The sequence below is a fragment of the Sabethes cyaneus genome, chromosome 2 (assembly GCF_943734655.1).
Source record: "Sabethes cyaneus chromosome 2, idSabCyanKW18_F2, whole genome shotgun sequence".
Lineage (NCBI taxonomy): Eukaryota > Metazoa > Arthropoda > Insecta > Diptera > Culicidae > Sabethes > Sabethes cyaneus.
The window spans coordinates 35,075,389-35,095,423 of record NC_071354.1 but is presented as its reverse complement, the minus strand read 5'-3'; the positions used below and the strand labels follow the sequence as shown (position 1 = coordinate 35,095,423).

At 43.1% G+C, this 20,035-nt stretch overlaps 1 protein-coding gene across 1 annotated transcript; it reads right to left on the bottom strand.

Moving 5' to 3' along the window:
* Positions 1–1,411: 1,411 nt before the first annotated feature.
* Positions 1,412–14,814, bottom strand: LOC128734352 (uncharacterized). Its single transcript, XM_053828512.1, has 2 exons — positions 13,690–14,814; positions 1,412–3,692 (listed from the first exon to the last, which is right to left on the bottom strand). The coding sequence occupies exons 1-2, from the start codon at positions 14,564–14,566 to the stop codon at positions 1,483–1,485; spliced, it is 3,087 nt and encodes a 1,028-aa protein (XP_053684487.1). The 5' UTR covers positions 14,567–14,814; the 3' UTR covers positions 1,412–1,482.
* Between the last annotated feature and the right edge of the window lie 5,221 nt (positions 14,815–20,035).

The following is a 20,035-nucleotide window of genomic DNA, read 5'->3' as shown; positions in this document are numbered from 1 at the left end:
ATCGATTTCTTTGTCCATTTTCAGTAACTTTTATTTTGTTTTCGGGTACCTATCAGTAGGTGGTTAGCTTAACGTCCCTATCCCGTTGCTGTTGGGATCGCCATCTTAGATGTAGGCGGGAGCCCTCGGTCTTGTCAGCGAACGACAACCAAGGTAGTGTCCCCCAACCGGCACCACGTGGAGGTAAGGACAGGAGTAGTGCGCATCACAGTGGGTAAAAAATCAGTGAATTTGAACTCACCTGGGGACAAGGGATCTTGGAGGCACCGACCACTGTACTAGCACGCAGGACTGGAACGGCTTTCCAAGCATGCACACAAAGTGAATAGCGACTTGGTATGCACTTGGTATATCTAACCGACGCCTACTCTTGTTTTTTTATCGCCACTGCAGTAGATGTGTAGAATACATACTTTTCTAAATAATTCACTTGATATGACGTAAAATTTTAACTTCACAACACGTTACTAGGACTGCGATAACTATATAGATTTTTGACAACACCGCCCTCTTGGCTATAGTTGTTGACATTTTAAAATCAGGATTTGTGTCATCACACATCAATTGGCTATACCTAATTTCAATAAAAAGCAATCGATTAATTTCATGATTATTATATTGGTATCAAATTTCATTTCTTCGAAATACTGTATTTAGATCACTGCTCTTTCGTGTTTTTTCAGAAGGTTCCTATGGAACCAGCATTCAAGTCTAACATATTAGGTTTCAAGTTTGACCTTTGCAGTGTAGTCACGCGATCGCGGAACAGAAAATTTCTCAACCAAAAAAAGAAAATATAAATGAAAATCTATACCGTATTTTTATTCAATAATACAACTAGAGATTAAAAAGTAATGGAAAGGGGATTTAAACTTAATCGTGCGCTCTTTTTTTTTATAAGTTCACTCCCACCGTAAAGATACAGATTCTAGTATATTTATTTCTACCGAAACATGGCGCAATATCCTGTTCGTTTAGTCGCAGTTTTTTTTCTTATTGCTGGACATATATCATATCGCATTCTCAGTTATGTAACACAATAAATATCTTCGTTAGATTAAGAGCTATTGTACTTTGGTCGGTTACAAATGCAAATGCAACCGAATTCGTACAAATTTCTCAAAACAGTCAGTGTGTTGTGTTGAATAAACTTTAAACTTATCCTCCGCGAACGCGCGGTGTTAGTGAGGGAGTCTTGGAGCGAAAATTAAAAGTAAATATTCGGCGGAAAACTTGTAGTTTTTCCACATGCCGACGCACGCCGCATCAATGCTTCCCTAAATGTATAAGATAGTCCTAGAAAAATATTAAGTAAATAGCTCCTGCTTAGCCAAAAAAAAACTAATTGGGCGGGGAAGTGGGAATGGGTGTCTTCTTCGGGACGCAAGACGCAAACTTACAATGCCTTATCATTACATGCTGCTGCTGCCGCTGTTTCTTTTTGTTTTTTTTTTTTTGAATAATCCTTCGTCACCTTGGACACTACTGAGTACTGCCCGAACCGTCACTTTTGAGATTGATAGTATTCACCGTGATTTCACGTTTCAGCAAGGAAATATCAACTTTTGCTTTTTTGTACTTGCAATGGTACACGTGCTTCGATATAGCCATCTTGTTTTTGAAAGGTTTTCCACAGTGATGGCAAATCAGGACCACTCCGTCCATTTCGTGTACCTTCAAGTGCTTTGCATAGTTGCTTGCGTCGGAGAAACTCTTGTAGCAGTGTGTGCACTTGTGCGGCTTGTAGCCTATGTGCCGATATGTGTGAGCGCGATACTGATCTTTGCGGGCAAAGTTTTTACCGCACAATTCGCAATTGAACCCGACATGGTTGGGATCGTCTTTGGCGTGCATCGAGCTGTGCCGTTTGAGATCGTATCCTCGCTCAAAGTCTTTGCCACACTCTACGCAAACGTGCGGTTTAGGAATCGGATTAATGTGCTGGTTGTGACGGCGGACGTGCTTGTGTAGATCCCCGGATGAAATAAACGCATATTTGCAATCGTCGAAGGGACACTTAAACGGTCGGATGCCGGTATGAATTCGAACGTGACGTGTCAGGTCCCCTGTTTGGGTAAATGTGCGACCGCAGTGCGGACAACTGCGTCGCTTAACATCTTTATGTGTGAAGTTGACGTGTTCCTGAGTTGCGGCAAGTTCATCGAACTCCATGCTACAGATACCGCATGTAAAAACCGGTTTTGCTTCCGTTCCTGCTTCGATAATTTTGGCCCGTTCGAAAGGTGTCATATCCACCGCTAATGGGTCCAGCAGTTTAGAGGTTTTAGCGACTTCCTTGTTCGCAACGACCGGTAGGCCAGTTGCATTTTCTTCGGTTAAACCTAGGAAAGCCCGTTCGAGATAGGTAACGACAAATATATCATTCGGTAGAGTTTGTGACGATTGTGACGAGCCGTTGGTCGACTCTTCCGTCGCTGTTGTCATTGCCGCGTGATATTCATGTTTGATCTTCATACCAGCATCAGTATTCCGAGGGATAAGCTTATCTTTGCGGCGACGAACTTGCTTGCCTTTCCCGTTGCTAGTGGACAGCTTTACTTCCGGGTACATTTGCAAAGTCGCCGGACTAGGCGTTGTGGAAAAATCCACTCGCGCCTTTTTAGCCGGTGGCCCCCCTTCCTGCTCCTCTGCCACTTTATTTTGATTTGAATCTGCATTATTGGCATCAGTCTTCTTGTTTACGTTCTGTGCTTCGAGAGTTGATTCGGTCAACTGAAACTCGTCCACACCCTGTTCCTCCGTTCCGTCCGGGATGTCTTCATCGAGCGTTTGTAGATTGGAAAGGAAATGAGCAATGTTACTCAAGTCTATTCCGTGGTAATTCATCAGATGCTTTTTATACCACAAATCTCGCTTAAATGTCAAAGAACATTTTGCACATTTTATAACTTGAATAGTTTTTTTCTTTAGCTGCTCAGTTTCGCTTGGAACCGATGTCAAATGAGTATTTTCGTTCGTTACGGTTGTTGTTATCGCTTCCGCGCTGTCGACTGCTTGTTCGGCCGACTCCTCTGGAATGTTTTCTGTGTTGGGTTCGTCAGCTGCTGCTGCCGCAGCTGCCGGTGCTGGAACTGGCACCAGTACTGCTTTGCTTAGTTCAGTTCCCTCGTTCTCAATGCCGCTGTCACTACCGGCAGGAGAAGAATCCTTATTGTACGGTACGCTATTATATTCAAGAAGCTGTGGTTCGCCTTCTTCGGCCGGTGCTACTACATCTGGAATGATCAATTCTCCTTCACGGACTTCCTCTTCTTCTTCTATCTGTTCAGTATCTTGATATAAATTAATTTCTTTCTCTTCTAGTTTCCCAAGTTTAGTCTTCAGTGTCGTATTTTCTTCTATGTACACGCCCGAGTCTAGCAGCTTATCTTCCGGTCGTAAATCCTTTTGAGTTGCCTGTGGTAAAACCGGCGAAAGTTGTTTGATTTCTTCTTTAATAACAGTTGGAGCTTTTAAACGTTTGCTGGGAGACCTTGGCAATAGTTGATCGGCCGCCGACACTTTGCGCTTAGTGTTTGGCGATATGATTGCGGTCGGCTTGGCAGGATAAACCTTAACCGGAGAGGTGGACGATCTGGTCACCCGAGTCGTAACACTGGTCACGGCGCTCGACGGCGGATGCCCTTTATCGGGACTTACTTTAGCCTTACAGCGGGTTGTCTTTTTTAGATCTGGAAGAAAGAGAATTTAATGCAATTGTTTAACTGACTCAGTTTCAAGAACTACGTACATATCTGGTTGTATCTGCTATTAACGCTGCATATTTAATAAAAATATATATTCGAAACTGACTGTACTGTATTCATAATTCTCAGATTATAATGTATTGTACACAACACGAATCTAGTAACCGTTGCTTTAGGATAATTGTTCTTCCAATCATTCCGAGAAAAAATTTCATTTGAAGGTTATTTTCAAAATGTAATTTTTTTTCTATTACCTATATCATTCTGACTAAATAAAGTGGAAAAATTCTAAAAATTTTCTCTTTAATCAACAACTCTACAGTATCGTGATGAAGATCTCATACTTCTGCTGAGCGTTGGCAAAAGAAATAGCCCTGCAGCCGTGAGCGCCTCCATCCTTTTGGTAGCCGGGAGCGAACGGCTGTATTGTGTAATCCATCTGGTTATACTAAGGGCATGGACTGAGGAGGAACTACCTACGAACTGGTAGCAAGATCTCATATGCCCCATTTACGAAAAGGACCAGGTAAAGAGCGTGGTAGCCTTTCGGGTGCTGGCACTGCTGTGGTGGTGGCAGATCCCGTGGAACGAAGCATGGAGAAAACTTCTAAATTCGGCCCAGATTCGTTGGGCGGATTGTTGCCAAAAAAGTAAGTAAATGAGTAAACTTATTAAGCTAGAATGTAGTCTACAATGTTTGACGAAATAATACGTGCAATTTTTGCGTTGTCCCCACTGAAACGCACCACGTTTCATAGCCGTACAGTAATACGAATTTAATGTTTGAGTTAGAAATTCGGGTTTTGGTACACTGAGAAAACTTTTCGTATAGTTTCTATGTGTCCCACACATAGATTTTTGCAATGTGCCTAGTCAATGAATTTTATATGCCACGACGTCTACGTCTACGTCTACTTTAGACGTAGTCCTACGCCAAAAGTAGAATTTCATATGACAACTAGGCGACCCGGTAAACTTCGTACTGCCACAAAATACCATTCCACATCATGTTGTTTATTACATCACCTTTTTATAAAATTAAATTTTTCGTTACTTCTTCAGGATTAGTCACACAATCAATTGAATTGAATGTATGAAATTGTCCGGGAATCTCATTTTGCATTACAAAATTCAAATCATCCACATCCTTATTTTTCGCTGCCAAAATCGCGAGAAACAAATCAATCGATCAATGGAAGTGTCAATTGGTACTTCTCTAGTGCCGATCGCATGCAATTGATTCGAGAAAATCTCTGAAGACGAATCGTTTTGCAATGCAACGCGCATGTTCGTCGTCAACTGCAGTTTCCTCACATGGCGCCACAAACACGACAGCTTTAGGCAAGAATCGATTTAAGCCGCTACCGTTGATCACGGAATAGCTGGAAGTGTTTGTCGGAAAGTCCCCTGACAGAAGCATCATTGCACCTGCAAAATTTCGTGAGTTGTTTCGCAGATCTTTCATCGTCCAGCCGAGTGCCTTTAATGCTCGTTTATGTGCCATTGCCCAGGTAACAATTTTGGTTTTATGACACTCTTATGATGGCATTTAAGACCAAAATTAGTCTTGAAGATCACCATAAGAGTACAATAAAACTCACATTGCTGCTTGGGTGTTCATTCATCCCAGACGATTACTTTACAACTCTGCAACTCTTTCGCCATTACGGAATTCTATGTAATGTGACATGTCAGTTCGTCAGTTAATTCAGTTAGGGCACGGAAGGGTGTTTTCAGTCAATTAAGCGCATCTATTTTTTCGGCCTATGGCCTAGTTCTAGTGGAAGAACAGGTGGTTTTGACGTTCTTTGAATAAAAAATAGGAGAGTACTTACAGTCTTGAGAAAATAGTTATAACATATTAAAATTGTATGTCGGTAAGGTATTTTTCTTGGCGAAAGAAAAGGCAAATAGGCTGAATTTAAGGACTTGCTGAATATACCCTCCCGTACCCTAATTGGAGATTCAACGGCAGTCTGAATGCAGAAAGAGCCGTTCTATTGCCTTCCAGCAATGTAGCTGCAATCCCCAATGAGGCAAAAAGGTAAATGAGCTAGTATTTAAAGCCAGTTCAAAAACAAACCTGAAGAGGCTACCGCCAGTACAATTTTTGATCTTGAATGGACAGTGGCTAACAGTAATGAAATAAGGAACGTCTTACCAGTTCCACCAGGCGCATTAATGAAAAAAATTCCATCGTTTCCATCGTCAATCGCTTTCATCAAAATATTGTAAACGTCATTTTGCTGATGAGTTAACAGCAAAACCTTTGTTCGAACTATCTGGCTCAATACCTCTCGATCGAATTCACTTTACGGTATAACTCTCGGGTAAATGCATCGTGCATTGCACGGCACAAACTCCCGCACATGAGTAGACCAGATCCCTGTCACGACAGTTGTCAGCTGAAGCCGCCTCCGATAGTAGTGGTAATAGAGGTAGACAACAAATTTTGAAACAAAATTTAAACGAGACAACGCTTGTATTTAATGCTGCGCAGTATGACGAAAGCAGCGTGTTGTTTCCCTTTTTTGTTTATCGTAAAAAAATAAGACTATCAAAAGTCAGAATTTTTCCTATCTTATGTTGCCGATAGCACAAAAAAACGAACATCGTTCATTATCTACATCCTGCATGCAACATATTTTCTAAACCATAAAACCCTATGATTGCGTAATTCTTACAGATGCTGTCAAAATCGAGCCAGCAAGCCTGGCTCAAACGGCTTCAAGAAAAATGTATGAGAATGACGTTCGTGCCAGGGATGTGGAGTAGACACATGTCTTCGATCAAAATCAATGCTTCTTTGTGCATCTCAGCGTTCATTTTCAGTTGGTAACTCGAAGTTGTAGTGCGATCTCGATGCAAAATATCGTCCTTGTATTTGTTCCAAATACAATACAATTCCTTGATTATAGCAAATAGCGTGCGAATTTGCTTCGCAGGTGCAGTTCCAATGGCTTCGGCAAGTGTCGTTTTCAATCAGTAGCAACCGCTGACAGGACTTTCGATATGTTGTGCATGACACACCATCCACAGTCCGAAGCGATTTAAACGAAGTTGGACAACATTGATTAAAAGCATATGAGGATAAAAGCACTCATCGTTCTTCGAGCGCACAGAATAAATTCGTCCAAGTCCATCAGTAGAAAAAAACTTCGACGAATCCGGGTACTGCACGCCCTCACTTTCTCCGTTGAAACTTTTTCGAAGCCGCATTCCATGTATAATACCTTGGCTGATTATAGTTAAAGGGTTGTTAATAACTTGTTGTTAATCATAACATTTTCAGAGCACAGGCATTTCAGAGTATAACAGTGTTCTAGCAAACGATCGCTCTGGCAGACGCTGAAGAAACTTGTCAGCGTCGTAACAGGTGCTCGTTCGGCTCACATTTGCTTCCGTGAAATAGACACGCTGTCCATTTTCTAAGTGGACAGCTAAATGCAAGACGGCCGGGTAGTGTTCGTGAATCGGGAATGAGAAAATCCTCCAAATTGCTTTATTGCAACTCAAAGATTAACTTCAATCACGGACTTCAATCGGAAAAATCACTAAACGTAAAAAAACTGAAAATACATAATCTTTGCAGTAATATCATTTGTTTCGCAAATGCACAGCAAAAATTAAAAAAAAAACTCACTGGAATCAATGAAAGTTTTACTTTAATCGAGAAAACTTACAAACGTAAATAAACCTCACTGAAAAACTTACTGTTCTGTTAACACCGTTGCTTGCCTAACAACGACGCTAGAATATAATATCGTAATAGGTCGCATTGCAAGCCATTGCAGGAAAATTTATTTTTCGAATTTTTCAATCTTTCCAGAAGGTTTTCCGATTTTTCTCGCCGTAAAAACATAGCGGTGGCGGAAACGAACACAATAAAAAAAGATGACTAAAATCGGACGCTCCGTTCTCTAGTGATGCGCGGTCGAACTTTTGCACTCCTCTTTTATATATAAGAACTAGCTGACCCGACAAACTTCGTATTGCCACAAATTAAACTGTACATAAATCGTGAATCTCAGATGACCTTTCTCACAATCTTGAATTTTGCAAGTTTCTGGGGAGTTCATGGGTGTTTTAATATACAAATTTTCCTCACAGTAAAATAGAAAACAACTCCCCCAATTGCTTAGCCTGGTAAAATAAAGCGGATAGCATTTAAACATTTGCCATCATTGCAAACCATTTCGCGAAAAACCTTATGCGGGATGTACCATTTCATGGAAAATCTTTTCGTAGAAAGTACCATTTCGCAGGGATGACCCAACTGAAGGAAAGTAATAGAGGTCAGTAGATCTAGGAAAATAAATAAACCTAGATAGAGGTGATCTCCACGGGGGGCTGCCCCCCGCAGTGGCGGGCGCTTCCGACGGCAGGTCACCGGCAACACTCGCGGCCTATGGCCGTCTCGCGCTGAATTATCTAATGTTACTATTGATAGTTTTTGGTGGTCTTGTTATTGATTAATGTTTTATGAAAAAGTCTAAAATTTCTCGAGTTCGATTAGTTTTTGAGTTACGCAAAAATTTCTGTTTTATTTGTATGATAGTCCTTATCCCGCTACCACAGGGGTGAGGGGTCTCAAACCATCATTAAAAAATCCTGCCTCCAAAACTCCCCATATGCCAAATTTGGTTCCATTTGCTTGATTAGTTCTCGAGTTATGAGGAAACTTGTATTTCATTTGTATGGGAGCCCCCCTTCCTACAAAGGTAAGAGGTCCTAATTCATCATAGAAAAAATTCATGCCTCCAAAAACACCCACATGCCAAACATGGTTCCATTTGATTAATTAATTCTCGAGTTATGAGGAAATTTGTATTTCATTTGTCTCCAAAAACACCCACATGTCAAATTTTGTTCCATTTGCTTGATTAGTTCTCGAGTTATAAGGAAATTTGTATTTCATTTGTATGGGAGCCCCCCTTCTAAAAAGGTAAGGGGTCTCAATTCATCATAGAAAAAATTCATGCCTCCAAAAACACCCACATGCCAAATTTGATTCCATTTGATTAATTAATTCTCGATTTATGAGGAAATTTGTATTTCATTTGTATTGGAGCCCCCCCTCCCAAAGTGGGGAAGGGTCTCAATTCACCATAGAAAAAATTATTGTCTCCAAAAACACCCACATGTAAAATTTTGTTCCATTTGCTTGATTAATTCTCGAGTTATGCAGAAATTTGTGTTTAATTTGTATGGGAGCCCCCCCTCTTAGTGGGAGGAGGGGTCTCTAACCATCAAAAGAACCTTCCCTGGCCCCAGAAACCCCTATATGCAAATTTTCATGCTGATCGGTTCAGTAGTTTTCGATTCTATAAGGAACATTCAGGTAGACAGACAGACAGACAGAAATCCTTTTTTATAGGTATAGATAAGATGTTAACATAATATTGGTATTTTTGATTGTTTCGCCGTGATGCTAATGACTTTGTTTTAGATGGGCTATAGCCCTAGAAACGGGAGCCCAATTAAAACGTGGCCCACTTAAAGATAGCCAAACGAACGAAAGTTGACTGTATATAAAACTCTTTCATTACACTCAATCTAGCAGTTGCAACTCAGTAATCACGTCCGTCACGTTGGCGCTCGTGCGCTCCTCTGCTCGGCAAGCATCTCGCGTCGAGTGGAAGCGCGGAAAGCGACACATCACATGCCTCGGAGCGTCCTCGGCTGCAGTACAAACGGGGCAGACGGGCTTGATTGCGCTTACTGCCCAGAGCTGAAGCCCAAGCCGGTCACCATACCTCAGCAACGACATGGCTACGCTGGCCATCCGACGTCTCTTACTGCTGCTAGGTCCATATATTTTCGAGAGTGCACTAGTCGCCTTGATGCATTCCCAGCAGCATAATCGACGTGGCTGCTGATTGTGAAGTTCAACCAGTTGTCTGTCACGATACCCCCCGTAATTTCGGCCTCTAGTTTGTTTGTTTATTTGTACATCAACAGGCCTTGTGGCCCAAATGATAATTTAACCTATAAACTACGCACTATTGATAAAAAACGATTTTTTCAGCACGTTACGGCTGACGTCAAATTCGAAGCTGGAGTAAAAACGGTTTAAGTGGCGTAGGAGACCGGTAATCGTGCTGAAGCTGCTGTAGTTAGTCCGTCGATTCGGCACGTGTAGAAAGTATCTATTGCGCAATATACGACTCGGGACGTGAATATCAAGGTTTTCCAATATGTACGGGCAATCCACTCGTGAGGTCAATAAATCAGAGACAATTGTTGCTCTATTTACATCACAACGAACATGAAGGGGGTCTAGGTCGATGAGCCTACAGCGTTGTTCGCAAACGAATGAATCTCCGCTGCATTGACTCGATTCGGCTGGCTCCATTTTGATAGTATGGATTCCAAACTGGAGCACAGTATTCAAGGTTGGAGCGAACAAATGCACAATAAAGAGCTTTCAAGCAGTAAACATCGTTGAAGTTCTTGCCGATGCGCATAATGAAGCCAAGGTTCCTGCAAGCTTTGTCCACGATGAACGCGATATGCTGTTTGAATGTAAGTTTAGAGTCGAGCAGTATCCCCAGATCCTTGACGCAGTTTTCGCGACGTAATGGCGTATTTGACAGCTTGTAGTCAAAAGCGAACGGGCTCAGCTTTCTGGAAAATGTAATGACTTCACACTTGTTGGGGTTAAGCAGCATGCGGTTGTCGACACACCATTTGGCAAAGGTCGATACTTCCTCCTGAAGGACAGCGGCGTCGGATAGATTTTCGACTTTTGAGTATAACTTGAGGTCGTCAGCAAACAAGAGTCGCGCAGGTAGCAGGTAGTTGACGTCATTGAAGTAGATAAGGAATATTAGAGGACCAAGATGGCTGTTTTGTGGTATTCCAGAATGAGCAGTGAACGATTCAGAGAGACTGCCCTCAATGTTCACCTTTAAGTGGCGATCGGATAAGTATGACCGGAACCAACGCAGCAACGGACCACCTATGCCAAGCTTATCCAGTTTAACAATAGCGACTTGGTAGTTCAATTTATCGAAAGCTGCGAAAAGATCGGTGTAAATGACATCTGCTTGCGACCGAGCATAGAAACTATTTATCACTTAGGATATAAGAGTTAAGAGATTGGTAGTCGTGGAGGTTATCAGGGATATACTGTTTAAAAAATGCAAATACTGGTTCAAGCAGGGCGAGCTCAAACAGTTTCGAAATTGAGTTTAGGGCAGAGATTCCTCGATAGTTATTTACGTTTTCCCTATTTCCCTTTTTATGCACAGGGAACATTAAGCCGATTTCCATGCCGAGGGAAAGATACCTGAGTTAACGGATAAGCTGAAAAGATGGCTCATTGGAGCAGCGATAGCGTGGATGCATTTTTTCAGGAACACAGGTGGTATACCGTCCGGTCCAACGGATCGAGAAAGTTTCAACTTCGCGGCGGCCGATGTAACCATCACTTCATCGATGGTGAGGTTTTTTAATGAATGACCCACGAAAGGAACACGCTTGGTTGCTGTGGATATCTCTGCAATCGTCAAACTTTCATCAGTAAATATACTGGAGAATTTCATCGAGAACAGTTCAGAAATTGGCTCAGAGTTGCTCGCCATTTTATCTTCCAGGAACATAACCGAGGGTAGACCGTCATCTTTCCGTTGCTCGTTAACATATTTCCAAAAAGATTTAGGGTTACGTTTCAATCTTCGCTCGACAGTGCCGCCTTGCGATTGCTGATTATTACAACTTCCGTGCTATGGTGTGCCAATCGTAGATTGACATACCAGCCATCCATCCCTCTGTTATGCTAATGGTATCTGATGCTAGCATTTTCACGTCTTCCACTGTTAGGATGATGTCGTCGGGAAAGACGGTGATTGCGACCCCAGTGGGCGACTGGAGCCTCAGAGAATGAAACCCTGTGAACATCCGCGGTCACTTTGTAATTCGCACGCACTATCGGCCGTGTCGTATACTACTAACCTGGTACCACAGAACAGAAGTGGAAGTCCGAACGATTCGGCGATCAAAACTGGTAACAGCGTCTTTTTTGTTTTTATTTTTCTTTGGGAAGGTTTTCGCAAAGAAGCGAATAGCAGCAACATAAGCAGAACGCTCGCTGCCAATCGCATTCATAGCAGCTTTCACATGCTTTCGTGTGCATTCGTATGCGTTCGTGTGTTTTCGTGGAAAAAAGTGACTCGCTACCGCCAGGTTCGCTAGCATCTGTAGAAAGTAGCATGTACGTGTTTGGATTTCTACTTCCACTTCTGTTCTGTGCTGGTACGGTACGCTCATCTTGTGCAACGCTAGGGCGATCGGTCCCCTTCCTGCACTGTCAAAGGCGTTTTTACCGTCAATCTTGACTATGGAACAATATCTGTTTCACCACCTCTGTTGGCTTCTCGGTCCTCTCTATGACGGGCTTGATGGCATCGACAGTGGACTTCCCTTCGCGGAATGCAAATTGCATCTATCTTCTCCAGCTTGGTATTGTTTTCCATAACGGGCCTCAGCCCGTTTCGGTTTACCCGCTCAAGTAACTTCCTTAACGTATCGAGTAGGCAGATAGGCCTGTATGGTGAGGGATCTCCTAATGGTCTCTCTGAGCTTTACGCCGCTTGGATGTTAATATCCGTTGCGCATTGTGGGCTGCACGTTCCTATCGGCATGGTTGTGTGTCATGCTCTCGTTAGGACGTTGGTCAGTTCATTAGCGGTCAGATTCGAGCGATTGCTTCAGGCGCTGACTGCTTCCAAAAATAGGTTTTTATCGAAGGCTTTCAAGTCTGCCCAAGGCTGACAGGACGTAATGATAATTACAGAGCTAGACTATGCAAACTCTCCTGGAAAGACGTTTGACCTCATCTTGGTTGGTGTTATTAAATTATGCTTTTTACGTGTTTGCTGGCAACATAATTGTCTATGAATAAAACCGAAAACAATGCAAACTATGCATTTCATTTTTTACATCTGCCTGGCAAGTAGAATCGAAGAATCGGTTTCTTTACCGAAAATACTCGAACGTGGTTCATTGAAACCTTATATGAATTTGCTAATATTGTGATAATTCCCAGCAGATACCCATGAAAGCCAATCTTTTTATAAAAACCACACAATTGGCACATCTGTTATGAATCGATTCGTATGAATATCAGAAAAATTTGTATAGATCAGACTGAATTATTAGCGTTCAAAATCAGCATTGAAAAATTACTGCTGCATTTTTTCCAATAGTTTATTTTTACAGTTACATATTTTCATTACATTAAAGGCTCTCAAAACCAAGCATCCAACCTGATCGCAAGTCGCATGCTTAGACATTTCAAACCACGAACCTGAAGGAGACGAGTGGTGGTGCTTAATAAGCTTAACTGCTTGAAGACAACATATTCAACGCTATTTTTGTCTATTCCAAAAGGTGTAGGTACGAGAAATGCGAAGGCGACACAAAGCAAAGTCAAACTCCACAATAGGCTACCTCAGGTTACCTGTTTTAAACACTCTTTTTCTTCTTGTTGGACAAACAGAACAAAGAAAAACGAAATCTGTTTCGACCTATAAGCTGTCTTGAAAGGCACGACGTTATAAAAGCAAAGTGTGAAGTGGAAGGATAGAACGTAAAAAATCACCAAGCGACTCCATCTTGAAATGAATTCTTCTGCACCGTGTAGGGTTCTTTCTTTTTCCTCCTGGTCTTCACGCTAGTTCTCTTTTGAACACTCTGTTGCGGTCTAGCGCGGCACGGATACCAATTATTAAACTGTTTAAACATTTTGTTTCACTTAGGCTGAGGCAGCCCCTTCAATTTCGGGCGATTTTTACACGAAGCAATCGCCCGGTTGCTGTTTATGTAATTCACCACGAACGTTCGGTTTCTGATTTCGACAAAATTAAATAACAAATCGCCTCTCAGTTATGCTGTTTCAACATTTCGTAAAACACGATAGCGAAAAAAGCTGCGACAACCAGAAAAAGATATAATTTAACAACAACAAAAAAAGTCTTACCTGTACTAGAAACCGTCTGCGGTTCTCCTCCATTTTTTGGATCAATAACAACAGCAGCTTCTGTCAAACGATGGGGACGGTTGTCGTTTGCTGAATCAACCATCGTTCTCACCTCTCTGGTGGAATCCACACCCACCACCGCCGTCGCCGTCGCGCCCACCGCCTCCTCAACAACCCGCGATGAGGCTGGTAAAGATGGTTGCCGTTGCTCTTGTTGTTGTACGGCAGCAGCTTCTGTGGCAATTGGAGGAATATCGGCGTTGACGTCCTCTTTAGCGTCATTTACGGAATCGGTAGTGGTGGTCTCGTTAAATGACTCCAGCACGGTTATCCCACCGGTAGGTTCTCCATTTACCGCATCTGTATTTTTTTCGGTTGCAGGCGGAGCCTCTATTAAGGGTGGTTCCGGTTGCAATTGCTCTTGTTCCACTGCAGACTTGGTGATATCCTTCGAGGCAACCGCACAAGCACCGATGTTAGCGTCCGTATTGATGACGTCATTCACAGATTCAGTCACCTCTACCGCCGTTAATACCTTCGAGGGAATCGGAACTTGAGAGTTTGGCCCTTGGCATTCAGTTTCTTTTTGCGTGAGCACCGTAGCCTGTGGAAAACCAGCTTTCCGATTGTTGGTTTTACGATCGACAACACCGCCATTACTTTCATCGTCATCAACAATCTCCACGGGCCCAACATATAACGTTTGAACTTCATCATCAAATTGTACAGTGATTTCACTCAATAGAAGATCCAAATCATCCTGTTCCTGACTGCTTATATTCGCCGTTGGTGCTTTTTTCTGGGGGTTTAAATCTATCCCTTCACCGGACAGGAAATCGGCTGTTGATGCTTTCATCTTCGTCGCCATTACGCTCATCTCCCTGCTGCTTGCTCAGTAGTGCAGAGCCAAAACTTACAATTTTCAGTCTTTTTCGAGTCAAACTGTGCGGGTTTATATCTATTATTGGTGTCGATCAGTTCGGCCCCGGAAAACATCACAATTCGTCACCGAAAACTAAAGTTTTGAACAGTTACACACCGAAATTAAATAAAAACAGCGAACTTAAAAAATGGACCAACCAAAAAATTTCAAGCACAAAAGAAAATACGACACGGCGTCACACACGCAACAGGTTGCCTTTCTCGTTTGCTTACTACTGCGCTACCGCTGGCTAACGCGGTGTTGGTGTTGATGCTGACTTGTCTCCTCCTGATCGTTTGTCCCGTTCAGTTGTCCCCGCATCGTTTTTAGGTAGAAAGAGGTAGACAACGTAACTGCTCAAAGCCTGCTCGCACTCACATGAAATCATTCGTTCAGAACTGTCAACGTGTGCGTGTTGACGATATCTAAAATATATTTTTCTCTTTTTTCCATACACAAAACGGAAACAAAAATATCAGCAGCTTCGTGTTCGCGTTGGCAGTAGGTAGTAAAAAAGATTTCGTAGGCTGCTCGCACTTACAAGAAATCTCATTTCTAACTGTCAACTTTCTTCATCCCCTTTTTTCTCACACAAAAACCAAAACGTCAACTCCAGCAATGAGATATAAAAAGGTGTGGAAGGCATTGAAGGGGCATACATTTTGTCTAGATAGCCTTAGAGAGTCGCCATCTTAAACCGAAAATTCCAATCGAACAGAATCAGTTGTCAAAAGTGTCTTGTGTTCGTCAGAACCACGGTCCTGCTAGGCAGCCATGTTTTTGTAGTCAACATCTATAACCATTTGCGTAAACGAAACAGCATGACACCGTTATAGGTTCTGTTCGTTTCACTCTTCAAAGCCGGTATGCCGGCAGATGGGATTTTCAAATTTTAGCCAGATTGTTGCAAATACAGCCAGAATTCGTTAATTGGGTTACGACTATCCAGTGGGGTGGTGTGGCTGTCAAACTACATACATTGTATTGTCAATTGCAAGAAAAATTGTACCATCCAAAGTGCGATATCGCTCATAAAAGTGCTATTTTGCTATTTTGGTTTTGGTACTTTTGGTTCTAGTGCCTACTTAAAGGTTTATTCATTTTAAGACTGCTGAAACTAATTAGAAAGCAGTTAAACACAGCCTTTTAGCTATAATTTAACTAATTTTAGCTGTTATTTTCGGTAACTGGCTGGTTCCAAGTTGTCGTCGTCCATGGATGTTTAGTCCGCTAAATTTTGACAATTTCACACCCCTGCGACTATCGAGTCGTGTTCGTTAATTGGGCTGACTGACAGTTTCCTGAGGGGTACGCGAATTATTTTTGTCTCTGATTTTGAAAACTTTCGTGACTCCGAATACATATTGAAAACCTGGTTCAGTTTAAAATTGGAGTAAGTAAACATTTCGGTCTGCTGTTTTTGCATTCAAGTATGATATTTAATAATCGGCTGTTGATATGACTACACACTTAAACGATTCGGTAAAATTTACCGAAATCTAAACAGCTGAACGTTCGGTAAAATTTTTTATTGCACCAAACATTACTAATGATCTGTCGATTGGAACCATCGAAATTTTTACCGAACGTTCGGCTGTTTAGAATTCGGTAAAATTTTACCGAATTCGGTGCTTTTTGTTAAGTATGTAGTTTGTTTTTAAACAGACAATGGCTGTATCGCCGAGAAGAACAGTGACAAAACGCAAATATACCACATTACCTCTAGCTAAAAAGTTAGACACAATCCGTGACGTCGAATCCAGCGGATTATCCCATGAGCAACAATAAATATAATCTTGAATTGCATTTGAAGACCCCTCAAATGATTCATTTTGACAGTGAATTTTGACATTTCCGCCCAACTAGCGAACACGCAATTAACGAACTGCCCAATGGATCATTGGAAATGCTAAAAAATTTCACAGATGGCTCTAGCATAGACATGTTCTGTCAAACACACTCGACGAACGTCTATGACCGACTGTCAAACTGCCTTGCAATCTGATTGGTCCACCTAAAAAAACCGGTTCAGATTAACCGTTATCAACCGTCAACAATAACGGAACGTCAAGAAATTATGACTTGTAATCTGTATCAGCCTTAAAGTTTACTCTAAATATGCCACGAGGGGCTTTAGTGTCCATCTAGCGGTAAGCATGAGCAAAAGCTACCTACAACGATCCATTAACGAACCACCAATTAGCGAATCTTTGCTGTAATACCCACGCCGGCAGTAGATGTTGGCTACTGTCAAACACATTGAGTAGGGATAGGGTTACCAGTCCCTTGGTCAGAACCCATCCAATGGAGTTCGCGCGGTCCCAGGATTTCAAGCTTCAAACAGCCAGTTTCTCTTGCAATTTAAGCCAGTTTTCCATGCTGGGTTAAGGGTTAAACCAGTATATTCCTTGTGCCGATTCGTGGCCGTGTTTTCATGCTAAAGGTCGTTGCCGATAATCCAGATCGATTTTTTCTTTCGTTTTCTATAACGTACAATTTTCTGGTACGGTAGGTTGTTAGCCTAAGGACTTGATCCCGCTGACGGGTTGCCATCTTAGAATTGGTGGGAGCCACTGGGTTCCCTTCATACGACAACCGAGGTTGCGTACCCTAGCCGGCACCACTACGTGGCGGTAGGAATAGGAATTAGTGAACATAGGTGATAGATTTGCACACGTACACCTTTTGCCGGGATAACAATTGTGAGCGATGGCAAAGCTGTGGAGCCCCCCAAAACAGGAGGAGGATAAGACGACAATCAGTGACCTAAAAAACGGTAAGGCGGCTGGGAAGGACGGTATCCCGGCTGAACTTCTAAAAACGGGGAGCGAGCAGCTGTACGAAGCCATCAACAAATGGAGGAATGGTTGTATGACCTCATTTGCCCTATATTAAAAAAAAAAGACATCGACCCGAGTGTAAAAACTATCAAGGCATAACATTGCTCAAATCTGCCTATAAGATTTTCACCCGTATTCTGTAGACTGAGACAGTTAGCAGAGTCCTTCGTCGGCGAACAAAGCTGGTTTTTGTAAGTTCGGGAGTACAACTTTGCAGATGCAGACTCATCATCTGTTTGTGGACTTCAAGGCGGCGTACGATGCAGTCAAACAAAATGAGCTGTGGCAGATAATGCTTAGAACATGATTTTCCGATGAAACTAATTACGCCGATTAGCGTCGCACGACTATTTGGGTCAAAATTATACGTCAGATATCAATCGCTTTCGTAACGTTGGATGGACTGAAGCAAGGGGATGCAGTTTTTAACCTGCTATTCAACATTACTTTGGAAGAGCAAACATGGAAAGGAATTGTGCTTCTTACTTACCTTAGTGACTACGATCCGCTACCGATCCTGCGCCGAACGAATTATGGTCCTCCAGAACCGTCGGTCCTGGGCTGCCGTTCTCCAATTCCCACGAACACCAGCTGAACGCGCATCGTCTTCGACAGCACCCACCCACCGGGTGTGGGGTCTGCCTCGGAGTCTACGGCCTCTTCCTGGTTCTCTGCTGAAAATAGTTCTGGCTACTCTTTCATCGGGCATTCTGGTCACGTGTCCAGCCCACCGCAGCCTGCCACATTGCACTACCTTCACTATATCAGCATATTTGTATACTTGGTACAGCTCGTGCTTCATGCGTGTGCGCCGCACTACATTTTCCATTTGGTCACCAAGTATAGATCCCAGAATTTTACGCTCAAAAACCCCAAGCACTCGCCGATCAGCTTCCTTTAGCGTCCATGAATTATTAGTGGATTAGTGTTCTGTAGAGCACCAGTTTTGTGCGAATGGGACTTCAGCTGGCTACGTAACCCGTAGAAAGCTCGACTCGCGGCTGCAACTCGTCGTCTCACTTCGCGGCTTACATCGTTGTCACATGTCACAAGTGTACCAAGGTATATAAATTCCTCCATTACTTCATATTGTTCCCCATCTAACTCCACCTCGGCACCAACACCACTTGAGCTCCTACGTTCCCTACCAGCAACCATGTACTTCGTTTTGGCTTCCCTTTTAAATGACCTGAAGGCCTCTTGCACTGCTCTACGGTTGATTCCGATGATATCGACGTCATCCGCAAAATCAAGAAGCATGTGATGATTTCGTGATGATAGTTCCATTCCTTTCCATGTTTGCCGTTTGTAATGCACCTTCCAAGGCAATGTTGAATAGCTGGTAAGAGAGTGCATCCCCTTGCTTCAGTCCATCCAACGTCACGAAAGCAGCTGAGGTCTCACCCACTATCTTAACGCATGATTTGGATCCGTCCAGCGTCGCACGAATCAGCGTAATTAGTTTCGTCGGAAAACCATGTTCTAGTATTATCTGCCACAGCTCATTTCGTTTAACTGAATCGTACGCCGCTTTAAAGTCCACAAACAGATGGTGTGTCTGCAAGTTGTACTCCCGGAACTTGTCTAGCAACTGACGCAGGGTAAACATCTGACCCGTCGTGGAGCGACCCTCACGAAAACCAGCTTGGTACTCGCCGACGAAGGACTCCGCTAACGGTCTCAGCCTGCAGAACAGGATACGGGAAACGTTGTAGGCAGAATTGCGCAATGTAATTCCTCGATAGATTTTACACTCCAGTCTGTCCCTTTTTGAAAATTGGGCAAATGAGGCCATCCAACCACACCTCCGGCATTTGTTCTTCCTCCCAGATCCTGACAATGTTCCGGTGGGTTGCTTCGTACAGCCGCTCGCTCCCCGCTTTTGGAAGTTCAGCCGGGATACCGTCCTTCCCAGCAGCCTTACCGTTTTTCAGCTCACTGATTGCCTTTTTAACCTCCTCCTGTGTTGGTGACTTTACAGCTTGACCATCGCTTACAATTCCTATCCTGTCCCTGCTGATCTCTGCATTTATCTCTCCATTCAACAGTGTCTGGAAATGTTCCTTCCACCTGGCTGCTACCTCCGTTTTGTTGGTGAGAAGGTTGCCAGCACCATCACTGCACATCACAGACATGGCAAAATTCCAGCATCGCACTGTTTTATAGAAACTCCGTGTGTCGTTGCTGGCGTATCGCTCCTCTGCGCTGGCGTTTCTTTAGATGATGGATTCTTTTTTCCGCAGCTCTAGTCTCTCTGTACCTCTCTCTGTTTTGACACGTTGCCGCAGTGAGCATGCGACTCCTGGCCTGGTTCTTTACATCTGTCACTCTCAGTCATTCATCATCAAACCAGCTGTTACGCTGTCTTCCACGCGTCGTGCCTACCACCTCCCTCGCAGCTCATTTATATCTTCTCCTTCTACCTGCTGTTCTGCGCTTCGTTGGTCAAGTTTCCAGGCATACTCCGCTGCTACGCCGTCTGCCGTTAACCGCTGGATGTTGAAACGCAGCGTCCTCTCAGTGCGAGCTTTCGCCGTGTTCGACAGCCTTGCGCGAATCTTACTCACTACGATATAGTGGTCAG

Bases quoted from the DNA above. Each gene is read 5' to 3' on its own strand.
- LOC128734352 (XM_053828512.1), bottom strand. From the start codon at position 14,566: ATGAGCGTAATGGCGACGAAGATGAAAGCATCAACAGCCGATTTCCTG. The intron at 3,693-13,689 runs GTAAGACTTTTT...TCTTTCTTCCAG, and splicing joins GCAGACGGTTTCTAGTACAG to ATCTAAAAAAGACAACCCGC.